The sequence below is a fragment of the Ursus americanus genome, chromosome 2 (genome assembly GCF_024610735.1).
Source record: "Ursus americanus isolate L20-20 chromosome 2, mUrsAme1.1.p, whole genome shotgun sequence".
NCBI lineage: Eukaryota > Metazoa > Chordata > Mammalia > Carnivora > Ursidae > Ursus > Ursus americanus.
Window position 1 is genome coordinate 23,270,751 of NC_142128.1, and position 14,106 is coordinate 23,284,856.

Sequence of the window (14,106 nt, forward strand, 5' to 3'; positions counted from 1 at the left end):
AGTACAATCCCTCATGTTAAAGATTATTGTATAATGAGACTATTTTTATGATGTACTTAACTGATTTTGGTAACAGGGTAATACTGGCCTTATAAAACGAATTGAAGAATAGTTCCTTTTCTCATATTTTCAAAAAAGAGTTTGTGTATTTTTTTCCCCACTAAACATCTGGTAGAATTAATCAGTGAAGCCATCTGGCCCTGGATTTTTCTCTGCAGGAATGTTTTAAAGTACAAATTCAGAAGATGGCGGGGGAGTAGGGGACCCCTACCCCTACTGATTTTTCAGCCAGTCCCCTGAGTCGAGTTGGATAGGTACCAGACAAGCCTGAACATCCACAGAATCAGCCTGAGACGCAGGAAGATACATCTGGATCCCTACAAATGAACATCTCCAGCGCTGAGTATTGAGGTACGAAGCGGGGAGCTGTGAAACCACGCACAAATATTGGAAGATAAACGGAAGGGGGAGAGAGCCGCCGCGTTCGGGCCCGGGAAGCGGTAGCCACCTGCATGGGGGAGTGGGCAGACTCGCGTGCAGACCAGCACCCACGAGAGAGCAGACTGAGACCGTGAGCCAGGGAACGCACAACAAGACTCAAAACCGGAGCTCCGGTGTGCTCGCTGGAACCAGACTGAGACCCGGAGCTCCAGAGTGCGCGGGGGCGGCTGGCAGCTGGTGGTGTTAGAAACAAAAAGGACAGAGACGCGCCAGCCCTGGAAGTGAGGTCTGGGATGCCGGGTGTGGGGTGCACATCCCAGGACACTGTAGGGTTGAGCAGCACCGACAGAAACAGAGTTAAAGTGGCCAGAACATCAGTGAACAGTCTGCGACCCCTCTGTTCTGAGACAGAGGCTGAGATTCGGCCACTGAGCTCTGACTCTCAGAAGAGGCACAGCAAACCACCAGGGAAAGCCGCCAGAGAACAAAAGCCTGGAAATACTGGCTCACAGTGTGCCCACCCCCATCCCCCCTCGCAGGGGACACGGAGACTCTACCCAAAGGATTGCCTGAGTATCGGCGCGGCAGGCCCCTCCCCCAGAAGGCAGGCTGAAAAATCACGAAGCCCACATCCCTAAGGCCCCTATAAAACAAGGGCACATGGCCTGGGTCCTGGTCAATAAATTGGGCTCTGGACAACCCTGCAACCTCTCCTCATCAGAATGACAAGAAGGAGAAATCCCCCCCAGCAAAGAAAAGACAATGAGTCTGTGGTCTCTAGCACAGAACTAATGGATATGGATATAACCAAATTATCAGAAATGGAATTCAGAGTAACAATGGTCAAGATGATGTGTAGACTTGAAAAAAGTATTAACAAAAATCTTAATGAGAATATAGAATCTCTAAGGGCGGAAATGAGAGCGAATCTGGCAGAAATTAAAAATTCTATGAGCCAAATGCAGTCAAAACTAGAGGCTCTGACGGCCAGGGTGAATGAGGCAGAAGAACGTATCAGTGAATTGGAGGATGGGTTAGTAGAAGAGAAAGCTAAAATAGAATCTGGACTCAAAAAAATCCATTCTCATGAATGTAGGTTACGGGAGATTACTGACTCAATGAAACGTTCCAATGTCAGAATAATCGGCATCCCCAAGGGGGTGGAGAAAAACAGAGGTCTAGAACAAATTGTAGCTGAAAACTTCCCTAATCTAGCAAGGGAAACAAACATTGTCCAAGAGGCAGAGAGGACCCCTCCCAAGCTCAACCACGACAAACCTACACCACGTCACGTCATAGTGCAGTTCGCAAATATTAGATCCAAGGATACAGTATTGAAAGCGGCCAGGGCAAAGAAATTTCTCACGTACCAAGGCAAAGGTATCAGAATTATGTCAGACCTGTCTACACAGGCCTGGAATGAGAGAAAGGGTTGGGGGGGCATTTTTAAAGCTCTTTCAGAGAAAAACATGCAGCCAAGGATCCTTTATCCAGCAAGGCTGTCATTCAGAATTGATGGAGAAATAAAGACCTTCCAGAATCGCCAGTCATTGACCAATTTCGTAACCATGAAACCAGCCCCACAGGAGATATTAAGGGGGGTTCTATAAAGGTAAAAAGGCCCCAAGAGTGATACAGAACAGAAAGTCACAATCAATAGAAACAAAGACTTTACAGGCAACATGGCATCATTAAAATCATATCTCTCAATAATCACTCTCAATGTAAATGGCCTAACTGCCCCCATAAAACGCCACAGGGTTGCAGATTGGATAAAAGACATGACCCATCCATTTGCTGTCTACAAGAGACTCATTTTGAACCTAAAGATACATTCAGACTGAAAGTAAAGGGATGGAATACCATCTTTCAGGTCAATGGACCTCAAAAGAAAGCTGGGGTAGCAATTCTCATATCAGACAGATTGGATTTTAAACTCAAGACTATAGTTAGAGACACAGAAGGGCACTATATTATTCTTAAAGGATGTATCCAACAAGTGGATATGACAATTATAAATATCTATGCCCCCAACAGGGGAGCAGCAAGATACACAAGCCAACTCTTAATCAGAACAAAGAGACATATACATAAAATACGTCAATAGTAGGGGACCTCAACATTCCACTATCAGAAATAGACATAACACCCATGCAAAAAATCGACAAAGAAACAAAGGCTTTGAATGCCATACTCAGTGAGTTGGACCTCATAGATATATATAGAACACTACACCCCAGAACCAAAGAATACTCATTCTATTCTAATGCCCATGGAACATTCTCAAGAATAGACCATGTTCTGGGTCACAAAACAGGTCTCAATCGATACCAAAAGACTGAAATTATTCCCTGCATATTCTCAGACCACAATGCTTTGAAACTGGAACTCAACCACAAGGAAAAATTTGGAAGAAACTCAAACACTTGGAGACTAAGAACCATCCCGCTCAGGAATGATTCGATAAACCAGGAAATCAAAAATCAATTTAAACAATTTATGGAGACCAACGAGAATGAAAACACAACGGTCCAAAACCTATGGGACACTGCAAAGGCAGTCCTAAGGGGAAAATACATAGCCATCCAAGCCTCACTCAAAAGAATAGAAAAATCTAAAATGCAGTTTTTATATTCTCACCTCAAGAAGCTGGAACAGCAACAGAGGGACAGGCCTAATCCACTCACGAGGAAGCAGTTGACCAAGATTAGAGCAGAAATCAATGAATTAGAAAGCAGGAGTACAGTAGAGCAGATCAACAGAACTAGAAGCTGGTTCTTTGAGAGAATCAATAAAATTGACAGACCACTGGTAAGACTTATCCAAAAGAAGAGAGAAAGGACCAAAATTAATAAAACTATGAATGAAAAAGGAGAGGTCACAACCAACACCAATGAAATTGGAAGGATTGTTAGAAACTTTTATCAACAGCTTTATGCCAATAAATTAAGCAACTGGAAGAGATGGAGTCCTTCCTGGAAACCTATAAACTACCAAGACTGAAACAGGAAGAAACTGATTTTTAAATAGGCCAATTAATTATGAAGAGGTTGAGTCAGTGATAAACAGCCTTCCAAATAACAAAACTCCAGGCCCGGATGGTTTTCCTGGGGAATTCTACCAAACATTCAAAGAAGAAATAATACCTATTCTCCTAAAGCTATTTCAAAAAATAGAAACAGAAGGAAAGCTACCAAACTCATTCTATGAGGCCAATATTACCTTGATCCCCAAACCAGGCAAAGACCCCATCAAAAAGGAGAATTACAGACCGATTTCCCTAATGAATATGGACACCAAAATCCTCAACAAGTTCCTGGCTAATAGAATCCAACAGTACATTAAAAGGATTATCCATCATGACCAAGTAGGATTCATCCGTGGGATACAAGGGTGGTTCAACATTCGCAAATCGATCGGTGTCTTAGATTTTATCCAGAAGGAAAAATTAAAAAATCATATGATTCTCTCAATAGATGCAGAAAAAGCCTTTGAAAAAATACAGCCTCCTTTCCTGATTAAAACCCTTCAGAGTGTAGGGATAGATAGGGCCAGAGAGCACAAGCCAGGGGGGAGGGATGGCAGAGGGAGAGGGAGAAGCAGGCTCCCCCTGAGCAGGGAGACCCTTGCAGGGCTTGATCCCAGGACCCTGGGATCATGACCTGAGCCAAAGGCAGACACTGAACCATCTGAGCCACCACGAGCCCCATAATTTTATCTTTTAGATCACTGATTTACTGTTCTGCTTCATTCACCTTTGTTTTTATGGTCTCCACTTAGAACTGTTTCTTGGTAATAGCATTTTTAATTTTGGTTTGACTAGATATTAGTTCTTTTATCTTTATAGTACGGGATTCTCTACTGTCTTCTATGCTTTTTTTCAAGCTCAGTTAGTATCTTTATAATTGCTTTAAATTTTAGTTCACACATCTTATTTATATCTGTATTGGTTAAATCCCTGGCTGTACTACTTCCTGTTCTTACTTTCAGGGCGAATTCCTCCACCTTGCCATTCTGTCTAGGAAAGAATAAAGAAAAAGAAAAAAACAACACAAAACAAAAACAAATTGGATACTGCATGTGTTTTGGTCTGTTTGTTAAAATAAACTAGATCCCAAAAGTAGAAAGAAAAATACACACACACACACACACACCTACCTCACACACACCCACAAACATATATATAAATAAGATACAATGAAGGGAAACAAAAAATAAATATATAAAGTATATATAAAAATAAAAATTAAAAAAAGAAAAAGAATTGAAAAAATAACAAAAAATAATAGTAAAAGACTAAAGAATAAAAATACAAAGAATGCTATATACTGTTTTCCCAAAGAGCTGAAGTTTGCAGCCCTCTATGATCAGTAAACTGTGGCAGAGTTGTTTTTGCTGGTCTTCTGGGGGAGGGGCCTGTTGCACTGATTCTTAGGTGGACTTGCCTTAGTGGAAATGGGCCTCCAGTTTGCAGGGAGGCAGGGATTGGTGTAAGGGGCTCTGGACTCCACTAGGTGGCGCTGTTTTGCACCCTGAAGGCTTTCATCACTGATGGTTGGGGTGAATATGGCTGTGCCCTGCTCTCTAGTAGCCCTGGAGCTGAAGATTCACAACCCTCACTCTTCAGTAAGCCTTCACAGAAAAGCAGTCAGTCACTCTTGTCTCCTCAGTTTCCATCAGAACTCCGTTCACCCGGCCTATGACTGAGGGTTTTTATCTTAGGCACCTGAGTTTCAAAACTCTAAATTTTAAGGACTCCCCCAGTGTGGACCCACACTGTTCATCCTGGGGAGGGTCTTGCATGTTTCTGCCTTTTGCTGGACCCGTCTCAGGAAAGCAGTCACACAAATGCACAGCAGTTCACAGTTCATGGCAACACAGAGCAGAAAGGTGACACCTAGACTCACCGTTCTCAGCTGGCTTCCATGCTCCTATGCCTGGGAACTCTGCTGCACTCAGGCACCACCTGTTCTTCTTGTGACCCCAGGGATCCTCAGACCACACTGTCACACCTGGGATTCCACCCTGCTTCACCACCTGAGCACGTTTAAGCCAGGCATGTCCCTCACTATAGCAGACGTCTAAAAGTTCTGATTCTGCACTCTGCTGCTTGTAAAACTTTGTGGTAGCCTCATTAAGCAGGCTCGCTCCCCTCCACCGTATTCTCAGCTATATCACACTAATTTCAAGTCTCTGCAACTTCTACCTTCCAAAGGATGGTCACTTTTCTACTTGTAGACTTGCAGCATTTGTCTTCTCAGGTCGGTCGGTTTCTCGGGTGTTCAGAATTATGCAACTATATAGTTGTATTCGAGGGATGAGAAAAATTTAGGATTCCCCTACTCCTCTGCCATCTTAACTCTTCTCACCACATCTTCTTTATCCCTTCATCTGTCAGTGAATATTGGGCTTTTTCCACAATTTGGCTCTTGTTGATAATGCTGCTATAAGCATGAGGGTGCATGTATTCCTTGGAGTTAATGTTTTGTTTTCTTTGCATATGTGGAATTTAAAAAACAAATGAATAATGAGCGAAGGAAAAAAAAAGAGAGGGAGGCAAACCAAGAAACAGACTCTTTAACTATAGAGAGCAAACTGATGGTTACCTAGGGGATGTGGGTAGAGGGCTGGGTTAAATAGGTGATGGAGTTTAAGGAGTGAACTTGTTGCGATGAGCACTGTGTAAGTGTTGAATCACTATATTATATACCTGAAACTAATATTACACTGTATGTTAACTAACTGGAATTTAAATAAACTCTTAAAAAAATCAAGCCTTGTGTGAACTTGAACTTATGAGAAAATCCTCTTGTTTAATGAGAGAAGTCTTCAGCTGCAAACTTTTCAAATCTAGTCAGCAACAGACAGTTGTAATTGAACACCTGGCTTTTTGGCAAAATATTACTCACTAAGTTTGCTAAAGACAGAAAGTTAAAAATGATTTCTGGTCACCCAAATCATCTATATAGAACTTTGACTCTTTACCTCTGTGTATATTCTTTGGGTAGGATAAACGATAATTCAGCTCCAGTAAAGTTTTCCACAGTGGCATCTGGAATATGAGAGTGAATTATTGCTGAGATCTTTTCAACATCACAATGTGATTCTTTCTCCATGACTATCTGATATCCAGCACCTAAGAGAAATAATTTAAAAGACCACATGAAGCATTTTCATACTTTTCTAATCTCCTTGTAATTCCAAACCTGGCTCTTCATGGTTCAAGTTACCCAGGCCCACAAAAAAGACATGGAATGTCACGAGATACTTTGTTATGACCCAAGGAAGGCTCACACCTAAAACTTCCAAATGCTGCTCCAAGAACAAAGATATTGAATAAATATCAACGTCCTCTATAATTTTCTTGGTGAACAATAACTTAGTATATATATAATCAGAAGCAGTAGCTATATGAAGAAAAGCTCCTGTAATCTGGCTACTTATTACCCTTGAAACTGTAATTTTGATAAATATTCATTTATTATCACTGGTTGTCCACTGTGTATCAGGCATTAACTAGGCCCTAGGGATAGAGCAGTGAACAAAGCATATAAAAATTTCTGCCTTCCTAAGAAGAGCTACTTTCTAGTCAAAGGAGCAGATAATAATAAAGAGGAATAAGTTAAAATATGTATTGTGTTAGAAAAAAATAAGCAGAAAAGGAATATATTAAGTGTTGAAAGAAGGTTGTTAAATTTTAGACAGAGATCCATGGAAAGCCTGAGAATATGATTTTTGACTAGCAACTTTAAAGACATCAGAGAACTATTACACTTAGTGTTTTCCCTATACAGAGAAATTGTTTTCTGGAATTAGAGAAAACTATCATTATTTCTAAATATATTTCAAATGGTCATTGTATTTGCATTTATGTTTGTTTTTAAGATTAAAAAAGTGAGTATTAGGTTTTTAAGTAAATATATCCCTTAGCAGATAATCTGGGTTACTTACTTGGCTTATAGTATGGAAAACATTATTACATTTTACAAAGAGGTAACTACATCCTGAGAATAAAGTGATTTATCCACTATTTATTAGCTATTGGAACAAAAAACTACTTTTGCTTTACTTACAAATTGATATATGAATTGTTTTTCATTTCTCAGGAATCATGACACAATTGTCTCATGCTCTTAAAACTGAATAGAAAATGCCTCCTTTTGCAGAGAAGTTAGGTAGTGAGAGTTGAATGCTAACACCAACATGGAATTTCCTATGCCACCAAAGAAGCAAACAAAAATCCTAGGCTTTTGATCAAGATGTAAGAAGCCAATTTAAGTATATTTAAAGTTTAGCATGTAAGAAGGGACTGGACCATTCCAAAGTATTATACCTTTTAAAACACTGATTTGTGCATTATGTACTAGCTTATCAATAATTAGTAACATTAGTGAATGCTGTTAGAAATTATAAATGATTTCTTTATCAAAAGCATAGCTGTTTAAATGATGTGGCTCATAACCTAGGCACACAAGTCAACTGCACAAACTCAAACCCATAAGGTGACCACAAACTTTGAATATCTAAATGGACAAAGAAATAGGACTTTAGATAATTTTTTTAATCTAAGGCCCAGTTTTACATTCTATAAAATAAGGTTGTTGTTTTGAATATTAAATATGACACGTAAAATGGATACCACAATAACTAGCACAGAATAATTAATGTGAGTTGAATGAATCAAAATACTGAATAATGATGAACCAATTCATCCTTAATTATCTACGTTTATGTTTATACCCTCCAATTTTGAATTCCTATTACTATAATTTCAGCCCTCAATAATGCACTGTTTATCAGTTTTATCTCCTAAAAAAGTCCTATACTTATTAAAGTCAACGACTGTTTTATTCTACTTGTATGATGCTTTCATTCTGTACTACATCCTTACTGTAAATTATATTTTAGAGTTCTCTCATTGTCTCATCATATTGGGGATTTAATACTTATGTGGCAAATGAGAAATTAGGATCAGAGATGACTGATTTCTCTATTTCCTCTTCTCATCAACCAATTAGTTACTCAACAACATAAATCTATTTGGACACAACTGTATTCTAGGAACAAAGAAAACTGTCAGTAGGTGCAAAATGGGAGAAATAAGCAGGGACTTTGTAGGTTGACAAAGGAATTTTGTGAGTCTGAATGTATGTGTTGGAGAACAAATGATAAATATATATAAGGAAGATCCAAGTTGCAAAGGGCCTTAAAAACTACTCAGAATTGTTGAGATCTAATTAGTAGGACAGAGGGAGCCACTGAAATTTTGGCTATGTAGACAACATATAATTAAAATCATGTTAGAAGAATATTACTAAGGCATCAATATCCCAAGAATGAGCAAAGGGAGAGAGAACCATATATTTCTTTCAGGAAGACAGAAGAGCCACAGCACTGCAGCGTCCCCTTGACCATGATGGCAATGCGGTCACCCAGGAGATCAGCTTCATCCATGTAGTGGGTGGTCAGTAAGATGGTGCGATCCTGTTTATACTGGTGAAGGAGATCCCAGGTGGCTCTCCTTGAGACTGGGTCCATGCCAGATGATGGTTCATCGAGTATCATCACCTAAAAACCAGAAGAATTCCTTGACCATTGATAATAGATACTAGGATACTTGTGAGATAACTGCTACTTGAGAAGAACACACGTAAGCTAAGATACAGAATCTAGACTGTACATAGTGATAAAAACCCTAGAAAAAAAATAATCCCAAACCATAATTATTACAATTAAGCCAAATAATGCAAATTCCTTCTAATTATCATTGGCAGCATTTCTTTAAGATTCATACCATCTCTCAGGGTTTTCTCAGCTGAGTTTTCCAGCCCACTTGGCAGGAACCCATGGTTTGTGCCTCCCCGCCCCCCCATTCTCTTTTCCTTAATACCTGGGAGCCCCCTATGAGTGCTATAATGATGGCGAGTTTGCGCTTCATTCCTCCACTCAGTGACCTTGAAAATGTATTACGTTTTTCTAGCAGGTTAAAAGTAGACAGCATATGGTCAATTTCCATAGAATAAACGTTTTGATATAGTCCTTTTACCTAAAAAAGAGAAGGCAGAATTTACATGGTGCATCCATCTTTATGCTTGGAAAGTTTTTAGATAATAACTCTCTTTGTATATTTATGTAGCTAAATGAAGTTTCTTGCTACTGTACCCTTAAAACATTTTATACTATCTCTTTTCTCACATCAGCTACATATTTTTGCCATTGCCTCCCTTTAAGTCTAAAGGAGAATTCCTAAAAAAAGAATTTATTTTCAGATTTATAGACACCTGAAGCTCAGAAATGGAGAAAAGAAACAGCTCTATTTTCTAGGTATGATGGAGTAAACCATCTACACCCCCCCCCCCCCGCCCCACAATTTCATTTCCCACTGAACTCAATTATTAAACCTGGAGAACTATAAAAAGTAAACATCAACAGTTGGATCAGAAAGAACACCATATTTTGAAGTATCACTGTGCCAGCACTGGGATTACCATTTTTCCCCTTGTGTATCCTCCTAGCCTGAACACAAAGTATCCAAATACTGATAGTGCAGATGGAATAAGATTAAGGAGAAACTCTCTAGTTCTGGCTTAAGGAATGCAAAAGAAGTCACTCCTAAAGCTCTGAGAGAGTGTGGGAGGGCCAATTCCTTTTTTTTTTTTGGCTGTCCTTTTGTGTCCCAACCCATCAGGAGTCTTGTGGCAGGAATGGTGGCAAGAGTAGAAAGGAATAGGAATCCTGCAAAAGCCAAAACTCTGAGAGAAGGAAATCTTCTGTTAAGTAGAGTCATGGCTCCAACAGGACAGGGTCAGACCCAGTTGCTTTTTACCACCTTCTCTATTTTCCAGCCACTTGTATGTGGCAAAATCATGAAAGTAGAAAATTTCTGGCTGGAGGACTGAGAAAGGAATCTTCAGGAACCAGGAAATACTGGGGAGATAACAGGAGAGAGGAGCAGGAAAGTATTACTGTAAAGTTGTTTATGAACACATGTGTTTAATTCATCCCATCATTTACATACATGGATCACCAAACTTTAAAATTATGCTAATTAGTAAACCTCTACCCAGGTGTGAATTGACTAATGAATAACACATACATGGGAGAGACTGGATCATCACTGCAGACTTCAAAGCTGACACTAAAACCACAGTCCACAGATAAGACATAAACAAGATACAGTCTCATGAGTTACTTCTGAAAACCTCCAGGATAAAAACAAAAATTACTTGGCACACAAAGAATCACAAAAATCTCAACTCACTTAGGAAAAGACAGTCAACAGATAGCAATGTTAGGATGGCACAGATGCTGGAATTAAAGTAGAAAGTATCATCAAAATAAAGAAAAAGAAATTAATGGAAATCTTAAAACTAAAAAAATTCAATAATCAAAATAAAAAGCTCATTAGATATACTCAGTAGTAGTAGAATAGAAATTATAGAGTAAAGGGTCAGTGAACTTGAAGGGAGATCAATAAAAATTATCCAATCTGAACAACAGAGAGATAAATGATTAAAAAAATGAACAATTATATGTTAAGTTTTGAATTGCTAAATTGTACACCTGAAACTAATATGACATTGTCTGTTAACTAACTAATTTAAATAAAAACTTAAAAAAAAAAACAATGCCCAAGGGACTTTCGGGACAATAACAAAATGTCTAACATTCACGTCACTGAAGTTCCAGAAGGAGAGAAGAAAGAATATATGGTTGAAATAATATTTGAAGAAATAATGACTGAAAACTTCTTAGGTTTGGAATAAGACACAAACCTACAGATTGAAGAAGCTGACTATACTCCATCCAGGTAAACTCAAAGAAATCCACACCAAACAAATTATAGCCAAATTGCTGAAATAAAGACAAAAATATTTTTTGAGAGTGCCCAGAGAAAAATGACAAATTATCTATAGGAGAATAATTCAGATGACTTCGTATGTCTCATCAGAAACCATGGTGTCCAGAAAGCAGGGGAGCAACATTTTTAACTGCTGAAGGAAAAGAACTGTTAAACCAGATTTCTATGTCGAGCAAAAATATTCTTGGAAAATGGTAGTAAATTAAAGGTACTTTCAAGTGAAGGAAAACTAAGAGAAACTGTAGCCAAGAGTACTGGTCTAAAAGAACTGATAAAGAATATTTTTCAGGGGCGCCTGGGTGGCACAGCGGTTAAGCGTCTGCCTTTGGCTCAGGGCGTGATCCCAGCGTTATGGGATCGAGCCCCACGTCAGGCTCCTCTGCTATGAGCCTGCTTCTTCCTCTTCCACTCCCCCTCCTTGTGTTCCCTCTCTCGCTGGCTGTCTCTGTCTCTGTCAAATAAATAAAATCTTTAAAAAAAAAAAAAAAAAGAATATTTTTCAAACACAAGAGAAATAATATAGAAAACCCAAAACATTATGAATGATAAAGAAACAGTAAGTATAATAACTATTATTTTCTTATGGTTCTTTAAACACACTAGATAGCTTTAAATGAAAAATATAGCATTGTCTGATGTTTTCAGTATTTGTACATTTAATATATGACAACTATAGCATAAAGGGAGGGGGATAAAGAACCCACAAGTAAGTGGTAAGGTTTCTACATTCCAAATAAAGTCAGAAAATATTGATTCTAAATAATTGTGAAAGCTAAGGTTGTATTTTGCAATGTCTAGAGCAATCACTGGAAGTGTATACAAGAGATATACTAAAAATCACAATTGACAAACTGAAATGGAATACTAAAAAAATAACAACCCAAAATAAAATTGGAAAGGGTAACCAGAGGGAAAAAAGTGAGAATAGTAAAAGGATAGATTTAAATATAAGTTTACTAGTAGTTCATTAAAACTAAATTATCTAAACACATCAATTAAAAGACATTTTCAGATTGTATGGAAAACATGACTTTTTTATACAATGTCTACAAGGAGCTCACTTAAAATTTAATGATATAGGTTAGTTTAAAGTAAAGTGTTTCTAGAAGATATACCATGAAAACACAAAATACTGGGTGTTATATGCAACTAATGAATCATTGAACACTATGTCAAAAACTAGTTATGTACTATGTTTGCTAATTGAACTTAATAAAAAAACACAAATCAAAAGGAAGCTGGAATGGTTATACTAATATCAGATAAAGTTGACTTCAGAACAACAACAAAAAACTACCAGAGACAAAAGAGAGATATCACATGTTGATAATAGAATAATAAAACATAATAATCCTAAATGTGCATACATATAACAATAGACCTTAAAACACAGGAAATAAAAATGACTAGAATGGAAATGAAGAATAAAAAATATATGACTATAATAGGATATTTCAGAAATACTCCTAAGTAACAGTACTACTAGACAAAAATCAGCAAATATATGGAAGAACTAAACAAGATCAAGTTACTGAATCTAACTGATGTTTACAGAAAATTCTAACCAAACAGCAGAAAACATATTCTTTTCAAAAGCATATGGAATAGTAACTACAATAGACCATATCCTCAGTCATAAAACCCTAGCAATTTTAAAACACTTATAATTACACAAAATATGATCTCTGACCAAAATAGAATTAAACTAACAGAAAGAAAGCAGGACAACTTTCCATCATTTTTCATTAAAGATCATACTTGTAAATGATGAGTCACAGAGTCTCAAGGAATACAGAAAATATTTTGAACTGAATAAAAATGAAAATATAAAAAATCAAGTCAAAATTTGTGTGGTGCAACAAAGGAGTGCTTAAGAGGAAAAATCATAGCAATAAATGCTTACATTAGAAAGAGAATGCAGATCATTTTAGAAGCTACACGGGCAGAGCACTAAATAACACTGAATCACATAAAGAAGATGTGATACACACACACACACACACACACACACACACACACACACACACACACACAGGAATATTACTCAGCATTAAAAGGGAATGGAATCTTGCCACTTGCAAAACCATGGATGGATCTAGAGGGTATAGTGCCAAGTGAAATAAGTCAGCCAAAGAAAGACAAATATGAAATGATTTCACTCATATCTGGAATTTAAGAAATGAAACAAATGACCAAAGAAAAAAGGGACAAACTGAAAAAACAGACTCTTTTAAGAGTCTTTTAAGTCTCTAACTATAGAGAACAGATGGTTACTAGAGTGGGGGTGAGTAGGGGAGATGGCTGAAACAGGTGAAGAAGATTAAAAGTACACTTATTGTGATGAGCACTACCCTCATACACAGAATTGTTCAATCACTATGTTGTATACCTGAAACTAATATAACACTGTATGTTAACTATAACAGAATTAAAATAAAATTAAAAAAACAAGGAAAGGTACTTCCTCCCAGTGATAAAGGGTATCTGCAAAAAATTTTTAATGGTGAAAAACAGAATGCTATCCCTGAGATCAGAAACAAGTCAAGGATACCCACAACACTATGCTGTTTCCAGCTGGGGTGGCATGCAAAAAAAAAAAAAAAAAAAAGAAAGAAATAAAAGGCAAACATACTGGCACAAAGAAACTATCCCTATTCTCCAACAATATGATGGTCTATGCACAAAACCAAGGAGTCTACAAAAAAAAACCCCTCCTAAACCCATTAAGTGAGCTTAGTAAGGTCAAAGAATAATAGGTTAACATATAAATATCATTTTTCTATGTATAAGCAATGAAAAACTGG

General features: G+C 37.7%; 1 protein-coding gene across 2 annotated transcripts in view; it reads right to left on the reverse strand.

Annotated features, from left to right (window-relative positions):
• LOC123778840 (phospholipid-transporting ATPase ABCA3-like) overlaps window positions 1-14,106 on the reverse strand; it is a 159,853-nt gene that overhangs the window by 82,207 nt on the left and 63,540 nt on the right. For both annotated transcript variants that reach the window (XM_087866185.1, XM_087866175.1), the window contains 3 exons: window positions 9,332-9,487; window positions 8,799-9,009; window positions 6,427-6,577 (listed from right to left, as the gene is read on the reverse strand). In XM_087866185.1, coding sequence (XP_087722311.1) covers window positions 6,427-6,577; window positions 8,799-9,009; window positions 9,332-9,487 — 518 coding nt within the window. The remainder of the gene's footprint in view (window positions 1-6,426; window positions 6,578-8,798; window positions 9,010-9,331; window positions 9,488-14,106) is intronic.